This window comes from Ovis canadensis, chromosome 12 (genome assembly GCF_042477335.2).
Source record: "Ovis canadensis isolate MfBH-ARS-UI-01 breed Bighorn chromosome 12, ARS-UI_OviCan_v2, whole genome shotgun sequence".
NCBI lineage: Eukaryota > Metazoa > Chordata > Mammalia > Artiodactyla > Bovidae > Ovis > Ovis canadensis.
This window is the reverse complement of record NC_091256.1, coordinates 72182159-72201322: the sequence shown is the minus strand read 5'-3', so window position 1 is coordinate 72201322 and position 19164 is coordinate 72182159. Positions and strand designations below refer to the sequence as shown.

The window sequence follows — 19164 nt, the reverse complement described above, 5'->3', positions numbered from 1 at the left end:
AACCAGGGCTATCAAAGCAGGGAAGTGGGGGGTCAACCCTCCCCACCCGGCTGCCCTAGCAGAGGAGTAGGCCTGGCAACCCACCTGCTCCATCCATCCGGTGCCGAGGCCATCTGAGCAGAGGAAGATGTCAAAGAGAAAACCCCAAATCGGATTGAGGCTCCTGCTCCCCCTTAATGAGGTTCATTATCAGCGGCTCTGATCCTTGTAAAACCCAGCAGGCCGGATTAGGGGCAGCCTCTCTAATCTGGCTGACTCCTCCCTGCTGAGCAGCCAGTCCAGGCCGGCTCTCACAAACAAGTCCTCTCTCCTTCCTCCAGGGACAGCAGAGATGTAGGCCACCTGGCTGAGGAGGGTCAGGCAGGTGTAAGCCAAGGTTCCTGGAGCGGGACTGAGAGCATCCAGCCAGGGGCTCCCTAGGAGAGTGGGGAGGAGGTGGTATTGAGGGGCTCCGGGCACAGAGAGCTCTGTGGGCAGTGGGGGATGGCCCGTCCAGGAGTGAGGGGCTGTAACAAGGCCCCTTGATCCCCCATGAAGTGACTGGATCCCAGATGAGGCTGGGTTTTGCATATTCTCTCCAGACCTGGATGGGCTTCCCTGGGCGGCCCAGCGGTAAAGAATACGTCTGCCAAGGCAGGAAACACGGGTTCGGTCCCTGGGGTTGGGAAGATACCTTGGAGGAGGAAATGGGAACCCACTCCAGTATTCTTGCCTGGGAAATCCCACAGACAGAGGAGACTGATGGGCTACAGTTCATGGGGTCACAAGAGCTGGACACGACTGAGCGAGTCAAAAGCAGTCCAGACCTGGACGCTAGTAGCAAGTTAAAGAACACACCGGTGCTTGCCTTAACAAAATAATTTATTCCACAGCCCCCGCTAACAGTGGAGGGGAGTGGGAATCAAGCCTGCGGTCGCTTCAGCTCCCGCCCCTCAGTCATAGATTAGCATCTATTTTGGAGACTAAAATCAAAAGACAGAAGACCCAGATCGGAGAGATGGGTTGAACCCGATGCGGGAAGCACATTCAGAGCAAAGGCTTCACTGGCCCTCTCACAGCTAAGGCACTAGAGACCCAGATAGCCCTCCGTAAACCCCACACCCCAGCCCAGTACCGTCACACACCGGCTCCAGCCTGTGTTCCTCCTGCACCCAAGGTTTGGCAAGGGAGCCAGCCAGAGGCACTCCTCCCAAAGACCTCACCTGGGAGAACAACAGGATTTCCAGAAGCTTCCAAAGCCAAACCCCACCCGGGGGCCGGGGGGAGGGTCTGAGGGGCTGGAGGACGGGCAGGCACAGAGGGCCACAGGCAGTCCTTCCTTCTCTGGCGCAAAGGGCTCTTTGCAGCAGGACGGACGGAGTCCTGGGAAGCAGGGAGGGGGTCCACTCCAGTCCCGGGGCCCCTCCTCTGGAGAGGGGAAACCTTGGACACTGCAGCCTCATTGGCCCCAGTTTAGGGCCAACACCAAGCGGGAAACACTGAAGCTTCAGGGAGAATGAGGCAGGACTTCAAATAAGCTGAAAAAGAGGAATTTGGCGCTGAGAGGCCAGGGACAGAGCCTCCCGACCCCGCTGCCCAAGGCTGCCCTTGCCTGTGCTGGCAGATGAACCCAGGCCCTCTGTACGTCTCCCTGTCTATGGACCATCCCTTTCCAGAAGCCCCAGGGAGGTTTCACCTCAGCCATTGGTTTTGCTGGGTGTCCCTGGACAAGGAACAAGGGGAGGGAGGCAGAGAGGGCTGGAAGAACCCACGGACGGCAGCTTCCTATCCTGCCCCTCTCCCGGGTTGGACAGTTCAGGCAGCGGGGAGGCTGGTATAGCCCTTCAGAGCCCTTATCCTGGCCCGGAAGTAGGTGTACACGGCCAGCAGGCCCATGAAGGACAGGGAGTAGAGCCCCACGCAGAGGCTAATGTCCAGGTGGGAGAAGTTCCCACCCAGCATCTGCAGCCACTGGGCCTGGCCCTGCCCGGCCCCAGCCTCGGGCTCCCCATCAGGGATGCCCGCCAGCTGCTGGGAGCTGCGGCCCACTCGGCCCAGCTCTGAAGGGCCTCCGGGGAGGTTCCTCCCGGCCAGGAACTCGGCCAACAGCACGGCTCCTGTGTCTCTCCTGCTCAGGCGCTGCTCCCCCTCTGGCTGCTCCAGCTTGTCCCTCTGAAGCTCCACTGCGTGCTCAGGAGCGCCCGGGTCTGGCTCATCTGTGGCCGCACCGAGGCCAGCCTGCATCTTGGGGTGACTTGCCCCAAGTCCTGCCACTGGGATGGAGGCTCCAGGGGCCTTTATCCCTGAGCCCACCGGGATCTCAGCCTTCTCAGGGGCCAGGGTAACATTTCCGGCTGCCAGCTCCAGCTCCACCTGTTTTGGGATGACTGCCATCCTCTCTGCACCCCTCCGGGGGCCTGGCCCAGCTGAAGGAAGGTCTAGGACGGTGTTGCTTGGGGAGAAGTGGGTCTTCAAGAAGTTGAGGACGTTGTCCAGGTCCCAAACAGGCGCGCCCCGGAGTTCATTGTGGCAGGCAGAACAGAGCTCACGGGGCGGCCACTGCACCTTGGGGAACTGGGGGTCCTCGCTGGGGGCGCCTAGGGAGAGAAGCACACACACAGGCTGCCTGTGACACGCTGGACACCCAGAAACCCAGATCTCACCCTTCCATTCACGATGCCAGCTCCCTCATCCGCACAAAGCGGGCACCGCTGCCCCGGGAAAGGATATGCATGCGAGAGGGCAGATAACAGACCCAGCACAGGGCCTGGCCCACAGCGGCGCCAACAGTAGTGCCTGTCTGGACAAGGAGGTTCCTCCCCACCCCCACCACGCCAGTTTCTCCTCCAGCCACTTCCCCGTGTTAACCCACTGTCTCTGTCACCTTCGCTGCTGGTTTGTACCCACGGGCCAGACAAGGGAAAGGGCGAGAAGACACAGAATGATCTGTCTGGCAGGCTTTGGTAGGTCCATTAGCATTAACCGTCTTTGCATTTTTCTGAAAGTTCCCAAATTTTACAGGAGTAAAGATACATTCTTTTTGTAATGTTTTTAAAGCAAGAGTTCAAGGCACATGGTAGTTTTGAGGCTTCTCCTGCACCCCCTGCAGCCCTCTGGGGTAGGTAGCAGGTAGTGGAACGCTGGGCTTCCCTGGTAGCTCAGCTGGTAAAGAATCCGTCTGCAATGCAGGAGAGCCCGGTTCGATTCCTAGGTCAGGAAGATCCCCTGGAGAAGGGACAGGCTACCTACTCCAGTATTCTTGGGCTTCCCTAGTGGCTCAGATGGTAAAGAATCTGCCTGCAATGCAGGAGACCTGGGTTTGATCCTGGGTCAAACCCAGGTTGGGAAGACCCCCTGAAGGAGGGCATGGCAACCCGCTCCAGTATTCATGCCTGGAAAATACCCATGGACAGAGGAGCCTGGCGGACTACAGTCCATGGGGTTGCAAAGAGTCAGACACAACTGGGCAACTCAACAGAGCACAGTGAAATTTCCTCCTTAGGTGGGTCCCAAGGGCTGGGTGCCTGGATGGGGGAAAGGACACTCAGGAGAGAGACAGGAAGTTGCCCTTCCTGCCAGGCTGCTGGGGCCCCAGGCGGGGCCAGCTCTGTGGGCAGAGCCCCAGGCTGAGCCCCAGAGGGCCTGCCACCGGCCCCTTGCCCAGGGTCACCTAGGGAATGGCAATCAGCCCATCTTTCTTGGAGGAGGCACCTCTCCTAAAAGGTTTAATAGGGGGAAAAAAAAGTGGTTGGACAGAATGAAGCAGCAGCAGCAAGTGATGTAAAAATCAGAATGGTTATGTTTGGGGAGGGAGCAACATGGAGATTCCAGGGGTTCAGTGAGAAGTGATAGCGAGCAGACCTTGCAAAGTGAGCACTCCATTCGCACCTGCTCATTACTGTTACTGGCTGATCTGAAAGGGCAGTCCTAGAGAGAGAAAGGGCACTGACTTCCTGGCCCTCCAGCAGCAGCTGGGCCCCTGGGAAAGCCCAGGAGCCTGCAGGTCACACGAGGCTGGAGGCTCAGATGAGCTTTTGGTGGCAGGGGCGGGGCAGGGAGAGAAGGGGTGGGAGGAGAGATGGCACGTGTCTTCTTTAGAAGTCCCCCAGGAGGCCCCAGGAGATTCAGACAAGGGCAGCCGCCTGCACGCCACCTGCTCCACTGGCTCCTTTAACCTCGGCCTGCCCTAGGCCTTCTCCCCCGCCTCCCACCCCTGGGAGGTCTGTCCCAGCCAATCGCACTTCCTCTTTGCCCGCAGAGCAGCCCAGGCTTCCATCCACAGATGGCTGCTGGTCACCCCTGGAGTTTAATGCTTTTGTCTTCGGGACCCATCAGACTCCTTAACACGGGGGAATAGAAAACACTGTAAACAAGGGAAATGCAGAAGACAAGGCCTCCTCCTGTGAGAATCGGTCCTTGGCTTCCAGGATGGTTTTTCTTCTCAAGCATGTTTTATCATTAGACCTCTCCCAGGGGGGTGGAAAAACCCAGCTCTTTTCTCTTTATTGGTTTGAGAATGGTGTCAATAGCCAGAAAGCAGAACAGGGAAGCCAGGAAAAGGGACCCCAGCGGGCCAGAGGGAGTGGCCGTGGTGCTGGGCAGAGAGAAAGCAACGGCACTGGAGGCCCAGGATCTCAGAGGCCGAAACCTCAGTCTCCTCATCTGGAAAATAGGTCTAGTGATGCTGGCGTACATCAGCAGGGCTGGGAGAGCCCGTGAAGGGGCTCCGGGTGTTAAGTAGCACCGTGACACATGGGAGTGTCACCTAGGGGGGCAGTCAGGGTCCCGTCTCCTGCCTCTGGTCCAAGACTCCCAAGTTGCCCCACCTCACCTTCCCTCTGCAGGTGACTCCAGCCTTGGAGGTGGCCCTTCCTTACCTGCAAGGCGAGCATTGACCTTGTTGTGGCTGGACCAGAACCAAAGGACGGCGCTGTTCAGACTCCCCACCCGGTGCATGGAGCGAGAGGCCATCTGCTCAAAGTGGCCAGCGCACTCTCGGCAGCCGAAGAAGAAGCGGACGTAGCCCCGGATGGCTTGGAGGACCTCCTGGGCCTTGGCTACAGGGAAGAGGAGACGTCAGTCACTGGGGGCCCTGCAGGTTGCTTGGCCCTGCCTACCCTACCAGCAGCCCCATCACAGGCCCACCATGGCCTGCATAGGGCACACACACTGGGCCCAGCTGATGCGGGGACTGGTCTCTTTGCCTACTTCACCTTCCAGGGGTGGTCACGGCTCTGACTCCATCTCTCCCCCAGACTCTCAAAGCTCAGTCTCCCTTGTCTGCCTCTTATCCAGGCCCTCATCACTTTCTGACACTTAGGATAAGTCCAAACTCATCATCAGGACACTCAGGCTCCTAGAGATGTGGCAGAGTTAGGCAGGGGCTGGAGCTCCCACCACCCGACCTGTGGGTCCCTACCCTGCCCCTCCTGCTTCAGGCTTCCTCTCGTGACCTGCTCTCCATTGCCTCAGGCTCTACACACCCAGAGCGCATCCTGATCGGGCTCTGCACATCCCCTAATTTGTCTCCATCTCGCTCAGCCCCCTCATGCCCTCCCCCTGGGCTCTCTGGACTGGCAGCATCACAGGCTCTGAGCCTCTTCTTGCTCCGACATGGGCTCCTCCCTGAAGATACCACTGCCCCCAGACCTGCCCTTCTTGAACCCCTCTGTCTTCCACACTCCACACACCTCAGGGCTGGAGGTGGTGGAAGGACCCTCCCTGCTGCTGGCTGCATCCAGACTCTGTCTCCTTCCTGCAGTGAACCCCCAGACCTTTAAAAGCCTGTCTCCCAGTCCCACCCCTCCACCCACTGGGACTGCAGCACCCTGTTCTCTGTCCTGCTCATCACCACTCCCCGGACCCTTGGTTTTAGCAACTTCAGTGTCCACACCAAGCTGTGCCTTGCCTCTCACCTCCTCAGTCCTCTCAGCTCCGGCATCCACCCCCATCGCTCCTTTCGCCTGCCCTCATGCTCTATATCTCACCCCTCTTGCCTTCTCCAAGATTTCACTCTTGTCCATATTTTCATTTGCTATGACATCATCCATTTCCTCCTTGTATGGGCTCCTTCCGGCAGGAAAAAATAACTACAATAAAGAAATTTCTCTCTGACCGGGGTCATACTCCAATCACTCCCCCAGTACCTCCAACTTCTCCCTGGCTCTTCCACTAAACCCCTGAAATGGCTCTTGCCAGCGAGGTCCTCCCTTTGTACCACCTCCTCCAGCACAGCACCATCCATTCAGCCAGGTCCTCTCTCTCGAAACTCTTTATGCTGGGGGCCTTCTTGAAATTGCAATGGCGGCTCTTTCTTAGTCTCCTTTGCTGGCCCCTGCTCTCCACCGAGCAGAGGTCTGGAAGCTGAATGCCCCAGAACTCGGGCCTATTTGCACTCTTCTCTGCCCACCCGCTAACGCATTCATCCAGTCCCCAGGTTTTAACTGCCATCTACATGCTGCCGACCACAAGGTGTGTGTCTCTGTCATGGACCTCGCCCCGGAACTATGGGTGTGACTGTCTGCATCTCCGTTCAGAGATTCCACAGATGCACACGGTTCTGTGTGCCCTCTCCCCATCTACTACCACCCCCGAGCCTTCCCACTTCTTGGCTCATAGAACCATCATCCACCAGACGTTCAGGCCCAAGTCCAGGGTCCGACCAAAGTCCTTCATCCCGCACATTCTTTATCCACCTCATTGAGTCATATCAGCTCTGCCTTTAAAACATACCCAAATCTGCCCTTCTTACACATGCTCACCTAACAACTCCAGCGCGAGCTGCCACCGCCTCTCCTGGACAAGTTCTACCACATCCTAATTGGCTGCCCTGCTTCTACCCTGTCCTGCTCTAAAGTCCTCCACCCAGTCCTCTCTCTAAAGCATCGATCATGCGCATCCCTCCCCTGCCAAAGGTCTCCAGTAGATTCTCATAATGCAGGGACTGAAATCCAATTCCCTCCCTCCCCAGGACCTCCAATTGCCCACCTCTTCTCCTGCAGCCCCCTCCTGGCCCCCTCTGGGGCTGCAAACACGCCTGACTTGTTTCCTGCTCTTTCCAGTCCTTGACCTGTGTTATGGACTGAACTGTGTCCTCTAAAGTTTTTATGCTGTAGTCCTAAAGCCAGTCCTTCAGAATGTGACTGTGTTTGGACACAGCATCTTTAAAAAGGTGATTAGGTGAGAATGAGGTCCCTGGGGTGCATCCTACTGCAATATGACTGGTGTCCTTGTAACAAGGGGACATTTGGACACAGCCAGGAACACCCACAGGGAGGACCATGTGACGACCCAGGGAGATGATGGCCATCTACAAAACCAAGGAGAGGCCTCTGTGAAACGCACCCTGCCAATGCCTTCATCATGGACTTCCAGCTTCCAGAACGTGAGCAGACACGTTTCTGTTGTTTAAGGCCCAGTGCGTAGCCGCTCGTTGTGGCAGGCTGAGCAGATTCAGGCAGCCCAGGGGGGCTCCCGTCCCAGACATCCCACCACTGCTTCCCTCTCACCAAGCAGGTCTCAGCACTGGGCCCCTCCTCAGAGGAGCCTGCCCCAGCCAGCCAGCCTGTCTGAACACGCAACCCCTCCTCAGCCTCTCACCCCACCACGGGCTCTGTCTTCCTCACAGACTCACCATCACAGCTGAAGTGATCTACCTGTGTGTCTACTGTCTGTCTCCTGCCACTGGAATATTGTCCCCTCGAGGCAGGGATGTCTTGCTGCAAGCACTGCTATACCTGACCCCTAGCATGGGGCTGGCTCTTCAGAGACACTCTGCAAATTGTGGCTGATAGGCCGGCTGGCTGTCCGCACGCCTGGCCGCTCCTCCAGTTCCCTCTGTCTCTGCACAGGCCATCTCCTCCATCCGGGACTCCGGTCCGTCTTCCCCCTCACTGACCTCCTCCTGCCCTTCCCAACATCGTGGAGCACTCCCTCGCTCCCCCACCCCCGCGCCTCCTCCTCTCCCTGTTGCCCCTGGGGCCTGGCACACGGCCTGTCAGCCCTGTGCCCACCTGCCTCACAGTCCACTGGGCGCAGGCATGTCTCTCCCACCTTTGCGTGCTCCAGGCTGGGCCAGGGCCTGCGTGAGCCTGGTCCTTCAGTGAACAGGAGCTGAACTGGGTGCCCACCCATTCAGCCGTTTCATGTGGCTGAGGGGCAGGGTGAGTGATGGAGAGCAGTTGTTTTGGGTACAGAACAGGGCAAAGGGGGCAAGGTTTCCCCGGCTTCCCCTAGAAAATGATTTTTTCAGGGGAAAATACAGTAAAGTTGTTCAGAGCCCACGGTATTAGCTGCATAAATTGTGAAGAAGACAGAGATTTTTTTCTTTATGGGAGTATAAAAAACAGAACTAGATCATAAAGCAAGCTTGTGGCTTTGAGAAAACCAGGGAGCAGCCTCACACCCCTGAGTTTGTGAGGCACCACCCTGGGGGCCATGAGCAGGATGGAGCGGCAGGACAGAGCGGCCTCCAGGCCCTCCTGCTCTGGGTCCATACTGATCACGTGTCCCTGGCTGCAAACGCAGACTCCCCTAAGTTCAGGCCTGCAGGGGCGCCAGCAGAGGGCGGGATGGGGTGGGCTGAGGCACAGGGGTGCCCGGGCCTCCACTCACCTCTTTCCTGAGAATGGTCTACACCTTCCTGAGCTGCCTGCACGGTCAGGAAGTGGAACAGGATCCACAGGGAGCAGGGAAAGCCCCTGAAATGCGGCTCACTGCCCTGGCAGCCCACCCAGTTCACCTTCTCCGCGATCACAGCGCCCTAGGGGACACACAGGAGGGTGAGCGCACGTGCGGAGAAAACAGGAACTGCGTGGGGAGAGCAGCTTGCAGGAGACTCCAGGTCTGCGTGCAGCCTTGACACAAACGGTCCCTTTCTCAGTCTGTCACCTCGAGGTGGGCGTTTCCCTTCCACTGGTGACACCCATCAAACAAGCAGGAGGGCTGAGACTGTGACTCAGACCAAGTCACGTCCCTCCCCTAGCCTCAACCTCCCCCCCTGCAGAATGAGCGGTTCATTCCCAAGGGTCCTGCAGGCATGCCGCCCCCCACCACACGTCTGTGAGGCTCTGCACCTCTGCTGGCTGACGTGCCCACCTGTGCAAACAGCGGTGATCCCAGGAGCCCAGAAAGCGCCCCTGGAGAGAAGCTGCGCTGAGGAGCCCGGCAGGCAACAGAGGGCTGTGGTTAAAAAGCTCTCCCACCAGGGGAGTCTCACAACCAGCTCTAAAGTCCAGCTTAACTGCTTACTGGCTGTGTGGCCTTAGACACACACAGAGTTACTTGACCTCTGCTTCTTCATCTGCCCAGTGGGAACAGTATCTGCCTTCCACTAATGTTGTGAGGATTAAGTGAGGTCTGGAGAGATAGAGCTCAACAGATGGCGGTTCACTTGTGACCAACACAAGGACTCAACCAAGATCACGGCCTCCTTCCTAAATGCGGATTGGTGAGGAGGTCAGAAGGGACAAGGTGGACCCCTTCTGCTCCCATAGATATGGAACATGGAGGAGAGCTTCTTTGCCTCCCAGACTCACCTCCTTCCTGCTGTCCAGCGCATTTTTAAAGAAACCGTAGGGAATTTTCTTTCTCTGCTGCTTCTTGAGCCAGTCGTTCACGGAGTGCAGGAAGTTCTGGACTAAGGGCCGGCCACGGAAGTACTATGGAAGCGATAAGTGGAGAGTGAGAAGCAATTCCCCGGGAGTTCCCCTGGGGAGGGCAGTAGGGGTGGGCGGAAGGGGGCTGAGGTATGTTCTGGAATGTTCCAAAAGCACCAGGAAAACATCCTAAGGCCCAAATGTGAGAAGAAAAGAAAACACCCAAATGTGGGCTCCTCACTCACTACCTTTGCCCTGGGACACCTGCGAAGGTGAGGCGGAGGGCTGGGCAGAGGCATTCAGTGGGGCTGGGCCCTCAAGGCCACCCCCACTCCAGGCTGCAGGCTGGGGCTCTGAGCCCTGACTACATGCCCACTGGGGGGGAAGCCGAGCACCTGTGTCACTGCCCAGGGCGGCTGGGACCCCTGGGCCAGACAGGCCTCTGTTCAGGTAATCTTCTGATAGAGCAGCTGATCAGCGAACTGACCAGCTGGGCTGGGCTGGCAAATGGCCTTTCATTTGTATTCCATGGGCTGCCAGTGGCGACCAGGAGGTCCAGATCTTGATGGGAACTCCCCGTAGTCTCTGAGGAGCAGGAAAAGCTACTCTGAAGATAAGTCAACTCAAATCTGATTAGTATCAGCACTTTAAAACCACAAGGACTCCAGGGAGGAGGACGGCTGTGTTGTGTGTGTGTGTGTGTGTGCGCACGTATGGGTACACGCACAAGCATGCCCGGGGTGGGGGAGGAGAGAGGGGGCTGCAGCAGCAGAGCAGGTCAGAAAAATCATCAAGAAGGTCAGGAGGACTATAGGTAAACTTGGGGGACAAGAGCACAGAGAAACATTTGTAAGAAGAAGGAAGCTGAAGACAGGAATGATCCCTAAACAGAAAAACCTGCCAAGGGATCCAGTCCTCTGAGGGAGTCATGGCATGTTCTTATCAAACCTCCAGGCAGGACACTGTCCCCCAGCGGGAGAAATGGCCAGAAAGAATCCTGTGCTTTGACACGCTGCCTCTTGGTCAGCTCACACTGGCCTCTGGGTTCTCAACACAAATTTACAGTTTCAAGTCAGCGTTTCCTCACTGACCTTCACCCGCTGTCCTGATTAGGAAAGAGGATGCCCTCTAAGGCCACGGTGTCATGAGGGAGGATGAATTAAGGGGCTCTGGACCGCAGGGAGTCACCCTGTGCTGGGAGCAGGGAAACTCTGGTGACCACATGCCACCTAGTGGCCAGTCCTGCCAGCCGCTTCCATGAGGGAGCAGGGAGATCCCTGCTGCGCTGCAGGGCCAACCCACAGCCGACAGGTCCCCAAGGCTGCGCAGGCGGAGGGAGCTCTGTGCCCCCCAGGCTTTCTTCGGTGCCCCAGGCACGCAGTGGGCAAGGGTGCCGGTTAGCTCACACACGCATGTGATGCAGCGACGCTAGAACCCACCCGTGGAGTTTCGTTCTGAGAAATACAGATAAGCTACAACACAAAGGAGCACTCTTCAGAGTCTGACACCTCGTCAGAGGCCAAGGAATGGTGTGTGTGTGTGCGCGCTCAGTCATGTCCGACTCTATGTGACCCCATAGACTGTCGCCCACCAGGTTCCTCTGTCCATGGAATTTTGCAGGCAAGAGTACTGGTAGTGGGTGGCCATTTCCTACTCGAAGGGAATCTTCCCAATGCAGAGACCTAAGTCTCTAGCACCACCTGGGAATCCCCTCAAGGAATGGTTCAGTTCAGTTCAGTTCAGTCCAGTCACTCAGTCATGTCCAACTCTGAGCGACCCCATGGACCACAGCACGCCAGGCATCCCTGTCCATCACTCCCAGAGTCTACTCAAACTCATCTCCATTGAGTTGGTGATGCCATCCAACCATCTCATCCTCTGTCACCCCCTTCTCCTCCTGCCTTCAATCTTTCCCAGCATCAGGGTCTTTTCAAATGAGTAGCTGCTCCTATTACTGCTACTCAGGAAGAAGCAACTACACAACCAGGGTAGGGCCAGAAGTCCCTACAGTCTCAGGGGCTGTGCTGCTAGGCTCAAACAGAGGCCTCCAAGCCCGTGCCCTCTGGCCCACGGCTCCTACCTCGAGTCTGCCTCTGCCCCAGGGCCAGCCCTCTCCCCTCGGAGGGGCGTGTCTTCCAGCAGGGAGGACTTCACCCCAAACTCAGTTCCAGCACTGCTGAGGGCAGAAGCTCGGTGGGCAGCACTTAAGCCTCTGCCTGGTCAGGACTTTCCTGGGTCGAGTTCTTTTCCCTCACACGGGGGTGGGGGGCGCAAACCAAAAGCAGCTCTGAGTCCAGCTGAGAGACGCAAGCAGCACTCAGTTGACAGCCCCCCTGGGAAGAGTCCTTCCGAGAGGACTGGCCTGTGGGGTGAGGGGGTCCCTCCCAGCTTCCTGGCTGCCCCTCCTCATGTGTTGAGCAGGAAGATACAGAACTACTCCAGGATTTCTCCCCTCTCCTGATTCTCTGGGCCAGCCACCCCGGGCCTCAGCCACGTGAGGACCAAGCGGCTCACAGGGCTGGTGGGGAAAGGCTCTATTATCAGATGGGGCTGAAGAACAGGGGCCTGGTCTGCATGGGACAACTGAGAGGGGCCGAAGGCTGTCTCAGCTGAGATTGGAACAGCATGGTGGTGAGCACTCACCACCTCCCAGGGTCCTTGGTGTAACCACACCTGCCCATCACCAAGCCAAGTAGACCAGGAGGCCAGGATTGGTGAGGCAGGACCAGGGGCTAGGCAGGCAGCAGTTTCCGAGGGAGAGGTACAGACCACCCCCAGAGGGAGCCCCAGCCGCCCCAGATCTGCACCAGAAGGAGGGGCTCAGACCTGCCCCCCAGGGCGAGGGCGGCTGAGTCAGCAATCAGCCTCTGAAGGGGATGGAGCCCGCATCTGACTCAGCATCCTGGGCAGCCAGAGCCTTGGGATTTAAGTAGGGCAGTGCTGGCAGGGGGCCTGGAGCCACAGAGAAGGATGCAGGGAGGGAGGAGGCAGCAGGTGCAGAGAGAGGAGGCAGCCGGCATCTCATCTTCAGAGACGAGGAAGGAGCATGGCAGAGAAAGGGCCCAGCTCTAAACCTGGAGAGGGTGTGTGTGTGGGTGTGTGTGTATAGCATGGCAGAGAAAGGGCCCCACTCTAAACCTGGAGAGGGTGTGTGTGTGTGTTCTAAACCTGGAGAGGGTGTGTGTGTGTTCTAAACCTGGAGAGGGTGTGTGTGTATGTTCTAAACCTGGAGAGGGTGTGTGTGTGTGTGTGTGTGTGTGTGTGTGTGAAGTATGGCAGAGAAAGGGCCCAGCTCTAAACCTGGAGAGGGTGTGTGTGTGTGTGTGTGTGTGTCTGTGTGTGTGTGTGTCTGTGAAGTATGGCAGAGAAAGGGCCCAGCTCTAAACCTGGAGAGGGTGGGTAGGTGGGTAGGTGGGTGGGTGGGGGTGTGTGTGTGTGTGTGTGTGTGTGTGTGTGTGTGTGTAGCATGGCAGAGAAAGGGCCCAGCTCTAAACCTGGAGAGGGTGTGTGTGTGTGTTCTAAACCTGGAGAGGGGGTGTGTGTGTTCTAAACCTGGAGAGGGTGTGTGTGTGTGTGTGTGTGTGTGTGTGTGTGTAGCATGGCAGAGAAAGGGCCCAGCTCTAAACCTGGAGAGGGTGTGTGTGTGTGTGGGTGTGTGTGTGTAGCATGGCAGAGAAAGGGCCCAGCTCTAAACCTGGAGAGGGTGTGTGTGTGTGTGTGTGTGTGTGTGTGTCTGTGAAGTATGGCAGAGAAAGGGCCCAGCTCTAAACCTGGAGAGGGTGGGTGGGTGTGTGGGTGTGTGTGTGTGTGTTGCAACACCATGGACTGTAGTCCACCAGGCTCCTCTGTCCATAGGATTTCTCCAGGCAAGAATACTGAGTGGGTTTCCATTTCCTCCTCCAGGGGATCCTCCCAACCCAGGAGTCAAACCCCGGTCTCTTGCATTGGCAGGCAGATTCTTTACCATCTGAGCCATCAGGGAAGCCAGCTTAGATTAGCTGTGCTGTGCTCTGCTTAGTTGCTCAGTCATGTCCAATTCTTTGTGACCTTGTGGACTATAACCTGCCAGGCTCCTCTGTCCATGGGATTCTCCAGGCAAGAATACTGGAGTGGGTTGTCATTTCCTCCTCCAGGGGACTGAACCTGGAACCTCAGTTCAAACCCTGGCCATGACACCTCCTCCCGGGAAGCCTAAGGCAGGTCACTTGGGTAACCTGCACCTCCTAAGTGGGGTAGTACTCACCACCCTGAAGCGAGACTGAGAGGATTAAATCCCTGACACACATCAGGTCCTCCGTAAGTAGGAGCTGCACGTACATGGCTACTAACGCGGAGGAGCCACGCTGGCAGGAAACTACAGAGGAGTGAGGAAGGCGTGGCTAAAGCCAGGGAGCTCCCTCCAACTCTGAGTCTGAGAGGGGAAAGAAGAGACTCAGAGAAGCCCTCATGCCTTCACTGTGGGGTCCACAGCTTCTCCTTTCCCAGTGATCACGACAGGGAGTGAGAGGCCACAGTCCAGGCTCGGCCTGAGGCGGAGGACTCAGGCAGGCAGATGTGTGCAAATGGGAATATCCCCCGCGCATCTGGTGCCATGTCCCACCTACCTCCCTGCACAGGGGAAGGAGGTTGTCCTGGGGGGCTGGGGGGCGCGTGACTGGGGGCCACAGGGCAGCAGCCCACGGTGGACTGTGATGGCTGGTGGGTCCAAAGATCTGAACCCAACCACGAGCTCCAGAGGAAGGGGCCGGGCTGACTCCTCCAGGCAGGCACAGCACCGGCCTGCAGGGATGCACATGGGTCCCGTGTGGAGCTGCCGAATGAGAGGCCCCAGGGCCCCACTCACCTGGGCCAGCACTGCCATGAACTTTTTCAGGGCCACCAGGCGCTGCCCCTCCAGGACGGAGAACTTGCCCACTTCTATCCGGAGGATGTAGTGCAGTGCTGATTCCAGGTCAGCCGTGTAGATCTTGGAGCTGAGGACACAGAGGGAGCCAGGGAGAGAAAGGGGTGACAACCGTGGGGCAGGGGCGGAGGAGGAGCACCCAGGGCCAGAGGGAGGGAAGAGGAGGCACTCCCGATGGTCACAGAGTCCCACATGCTCGCGTTTGGCTCTGCCAGTAACTAGCTGCGTGACCCTGAATGGATTACTTAACATCTCTGAGCCTCAACTCCTCCTCTGTAAGATTGGGATAGTAACAACGTGCTCACAGGTAGGTTGCTGAGAGGATTAAACAAAAGCACAAACACAAAACCCTCGGTAGCTCCTGGCATAGAGTGGGGTCTTCCCCCTGCAGGTCCACAGCCCCACCTCCCCTAGCACTCACAAAAGACCACAAGCAGAACGTTGAGCTTCATGCTCTGATCTGAACAAAGACTCCGAGGGACAGGCGAGTAGGCCCCCGGGGCACCCACACAACAAGGCTCTGGGGAAGCCAGGCCCTCCGAAAGGCCATGGGTTTGGCTGCCTGCCAAGGCCGAGAATGGGGTTTTGGAAATGGGGAAGTGGGGCTTCCAGTTATTTTGATTGCTGCTCTTGCAGCTGCCAGACCGTGGGCATCAGGCAGGGATCCATCTTACACCTCTTGGGCTGACCCCAGCCCTGGGAGAAGGGTTGCAGGCTCCACGCTGGCTGCTCCACCTCATGCCCATCACTGCTCTCATGGGATCTGAGCCCAGGGCCCCGAAGGACGGGCTGCTGCTTTACCTTCTCCTCCTGACCCCTGGGTTCTGGTCTTGTTCTGTGGTGGGCTAGCCCTGGGAGCTTGGGCAACTCAGCCCACCTCTCTGGCCGCAGTGATCTCACAGGTAAAATGAATTTCTGCCCTACCTGCCTCCGGAGGTGGTGGGGAGTCAGCAAGGTCAGCTGACGGGTGGGCACTGTGGCCACCTGCGCTTTACCCTCCTGCCCAAGTCCCCTCTCTCTGCTCCCTTTCTGTGTCCTGGAGTCTCGGTTTCCTTCTCCGTGCCTGAGTTCTGCGTCAAGGAGTGGCCCCCGATTAAAGGGGCTAATGGACAGAAGTACCAGCAGAGCCCAGCACATATGGCTAGAAGTGCCAGCCATCACAGCAATCTGAATGATCAGAAGAATTACAATTTGAATAATTACAATGATCACTCTCACTTTCTCGTTCCTTCTCACTTGATTTACTAAAAACCTCTCCATTAGCACTTTCCACCTTAGAGTCCCTCATGCTGGGATGCAAAATCCTTCCTGGAATCTGATGACCCCACTCCGTGTTCTCTTGTACAGCGGCCTGCTGGAGACCACCCTCTGGACTCAGCTCTGAGCTTCCTGCTCAGCCATTTCCATGTGGTACACTCCTGGGGGCCAGAGCAAGAATCCACGGCCCTGTCTTCCTGCCCAAGGCAGAAATTCTACTCCCAGGGCGGGGCTGAAGAGGCTGAGAGGGAAGAACTATTTCCTCGTGCTTACAGCTGTGCACAAAGATACTGACGACCCTGAAGAAAAGTAGTGAGCTTCTTGACCCCAGAGGCATTCAATTGAGGTCAGGTGCCTTCCTAGAAGGGATGCTGTGAAGGGACTGTAATCTCTGGGCAGGAACCATATCTGCCCTGCACAATTGGTATTCCTGGTGTCTAGCACATAGCAGGTACCCAAAAATCTGTGTTGGAGAAACAATTGCTTGGGTGGGAAGTTGTTTTGGAGGCTGCAGATCATCCTCCCAAGCTGATTCTACTTGGTCTTGAATATAGTTAAGCTTAAGGAATGAGGGCATCAGAAAGGATGCATTTCATCATGAAGAACACAGTCATCAGATGCTGCTGCCCCAACAGGAAGACTCTCCAGTGCGTGGCCAGCAACCCAGGTCCCCCTAAGGCCAAGGCCAGCCCTCCAGAGTCAGACTTGTGGCAAGGAACAGCGTGTGGAAGGAAGGGGTGGGCCAGGGAGGCTGTGATCAGAGGAGAGGGTGCGGAAGGGAAGGGATGAGGCGAGGCCTTACCGATCTGCAACCTTCCACACGGTGGGAGCTACGGCGCTGGTGGTGGCTGGCGCAGCTGTGGTCTGGACAGCCCCCCTGGTGGTCCCGGAAAACTTCCGCAGGTATGTGGTATAGAAAGATCTGGATTCTGTAAGCCTGTGAGGGAAGGGAATCACTGGGGAGAGGCAGTGAGCTCGGAGGAGTGAAACCCCAGAGCTAACTCATGACAAGAGAGAAGGCCGATGGCTCCCCTGACTAAAATGTTTATCAAGAAATAGTAGAACTTGGTTTGATCTTATTCTCAGTGAGGTCAAAAGCAAGGCATCCCTGCCTCACATTAACCTTTCTATTCACTGGCCATGCTGTGCCTAGTTTGCTTAACACCAGTCTGAAATCAAAATCCCACCTGGGAAAGAGGCTGGGCCTGTGAATTCCTCGACCTGCCCCAGAGAGGTGGAGTCAGGGGAGGGGACAGGGCACTTTCGGGAGCAGGTGGGTCTTCTGGGGAGAGTGCTACTTCTGGCCGCAGACTGGGACGGTGGGTCTGATGATCCTCCCCAGAGACCAAAGATACAAAGTGCCGTGTGTGGCCTCAAGGAAGTGCACAAGCTGGCTCCAAGGTACCAGAGGCGACATCACGCCCCAAGGAAGTCAACGGAAGTTTGATACCTGACTTTGAAAAAAAATCACAGCCACAATCCCCCAAACCACTAAAATTCTCAAGTCTCTTCCAATCCTTTTGATTTCCCTGTCTCTTCTCATAAAGAGGAGTCCTCAGGGGCAGGCGACGCCTCCTAGTCAGGACCACTGGAGGGAAGGACGTGACGCCCAGCGGTGTGATGGGACACCCCGGGGGAGCCGGCATCAACAAACATTGCTTTCCACTCCACTGTCCCAGCCTGATGTTGATCAGTGAGCAGATGGCTCGGAAGCAGCATCGTCACAAACCATTTTCCCCTTCACCAACTCCAAGAGCGGAAACAATGCCTCTGCTCCCACCAGGACTGGCACGTCCTGCCTCCTCCCCGGCCGCACTCCTGACGAGCCCTGGCCCTGTGCTGCTGGGTGGCTGGGAGTACCAGGGGCCACGCTGCCTGGCCCCGGAGTGGGATGGCACAATGGCCCCGAAAAGCGGCTCACTGGATGCCTCGGGCCGGCCTCAATCTCCCTGGCCCTCAGGCCCCTGCCTGCGGGGCCGAGCGGACATCAATCATCTGCCCAGGGAGGGCACCAAGGCACCATCTGGCACCATTTAATGGGTCATTCAGCAGCGGGAGCCTGACAGAGGGGCTGCGGCTGGCCTGATTGTTTTCTCTTGGCATTTTGGAACTGGCTATTGTCTGGCTCCTAATGAACTTTTCTGCAATTAGAAAACCAAAGGGAGGGAGGGTCAGGCATAGCTGAGTGCTTGCCAGGCCTGCAGCCTGCCAAGGAGTCTGTCTGTGAAGAGAGGAGGGTGGGCAATAGGGCCAGGGCTGCAGTGGGGTTGGTGCAGAAGCACTGGCGCTGGCTGGGTGCTGAGTGTGCCAGGGACCTGGGCCTGGACTGCTGAGCGGGGGGGCGGAGGTATGTGTGCAGCGTCCTGGGCCCTGACTTCAGGCTGTACACTCCCCGACCCTGCCATAGGCAGGTATCTGCTCCTCCTGCAGAGGGTGCTCCCTGCTTGCCCAGGGACTCCTCAGGAGACTGGCAAGACAAAGAACTCATCAGCCCCTGTGAAAGGCTGGCGGCCTCTCCAGGCAGGAAGAAAGGCGAAACACAGGGACGGATGGGGGAGAGGGGTGGAGAGACACTCACGCGGGGACCCGGGAGAAGGAGCCGTTCCGAGACAGCAGGTAGCAAGACGGGAAGTTGGTGACACCAAACTTGTTCACCACGTCACGCTCCGTGTTCAGGACCCTGCGCACTGCTATGCCCTGGTACTGTGACAGGTCCAGCGTCACCTGCAGAGACAGGGGGACATCAGGGCAGGGTGGCCACTGGGCATGCACCTGGGTGACAGCTGTGCTCCAGCCAGACTCTCAGCCTTTCCAAGCGGAGGCTTTCGTCATGAGTGACAGCCACCAACCACATCTAACCCACAACAAGGCGTGCAAACGCTGCCTCCTCGGAACCGTGCAGGCCACACGTCTCAAATCTTTGAGGACAGTCCCAATTTAATGTAACTTTCTTTCCAATGAATTGCAAAAGGCATAATAAAATGTGGTTTCATTTTTATATTTGTAAGACTTCTATCTATGTCCCGAATCAGAAAAGAACTTAGACACAATGATTTTATTTTTAGAAAGAGTTCAGGAGAAGAACCCGTCTGCCAACGCAGAAGATGTAAGAGATGCAGGTTCGATCCCTGGGTTGGGAAGATCTCCTGGAGGAGGAAATGGCAACCCACTCAAGTATTCATGCCTGGAGAATCGCATGGGTAGGGAAGCCTATGGTCCATAGGGTCACAAAGAGTTGGACACAACTGAATTGACTTAGCACTACCATTAAGAAATATAATATTAGGTAGTATTTATTGAGTATGTATTATGTTTTATAAACAGATTGTTTCATTTAATCTTCAAAAATAACATTCACTACGAAATAGGAAAAATTACTAGGAGACTAAGCCAGGTAGCACAGAATACCATGGCTGCTTGGGTTTAAAT

General features: G+C 56.9%; 1 protein-coding gene across 2 annotated transcripts in view; it reads right to left on the bottom strand.

Annotated features, from left to right (window-relative positions):
• Positions 1-843: 843 nt before the first annotated feature.
• QSOX1 (quiescin sulfhydryl oxidase 1) overlaps positions 844-19164 on the bottom strand; it is a 41315-nt gene continuing 22994 nt past the window's right edge. The window contains exons 6-13 of one of the 2 annotated variants that reach the window (XM_069544935.1): positions 18314-18459; positions 16538-16672; positions 14419-14548; positions 9516-9638; positions 8593-8740; positions 4857-5036; positions 2353-2576; positions 844-1517 (exon numbers count right to left, since the gene is read on the bottom strand). In XM_069544935.1, the coding sequence (XP_069401036.1) occupies positions 1509-1517; positions 2353-2576; positions 4857-5036; positions 8593-8740; positions 9516-9638; positions 14419-14548; positions 16538-16672; positions 18314-18459 (1095 nt within the window). In that variant the 3' untranslated portion in view covers positions 844-1508. Of the gene's footprint in view, positions 1518-1692; positions 2577-4856; positions 5037-8592; positions 8741-9515; positions 9639-14418; positions 14549-16537; positions 16673-18313; positions 18460-19164 lie in introns of those variants that run through there. The other variant, XM_069544934.1, reaches the window with a different exon arrangement.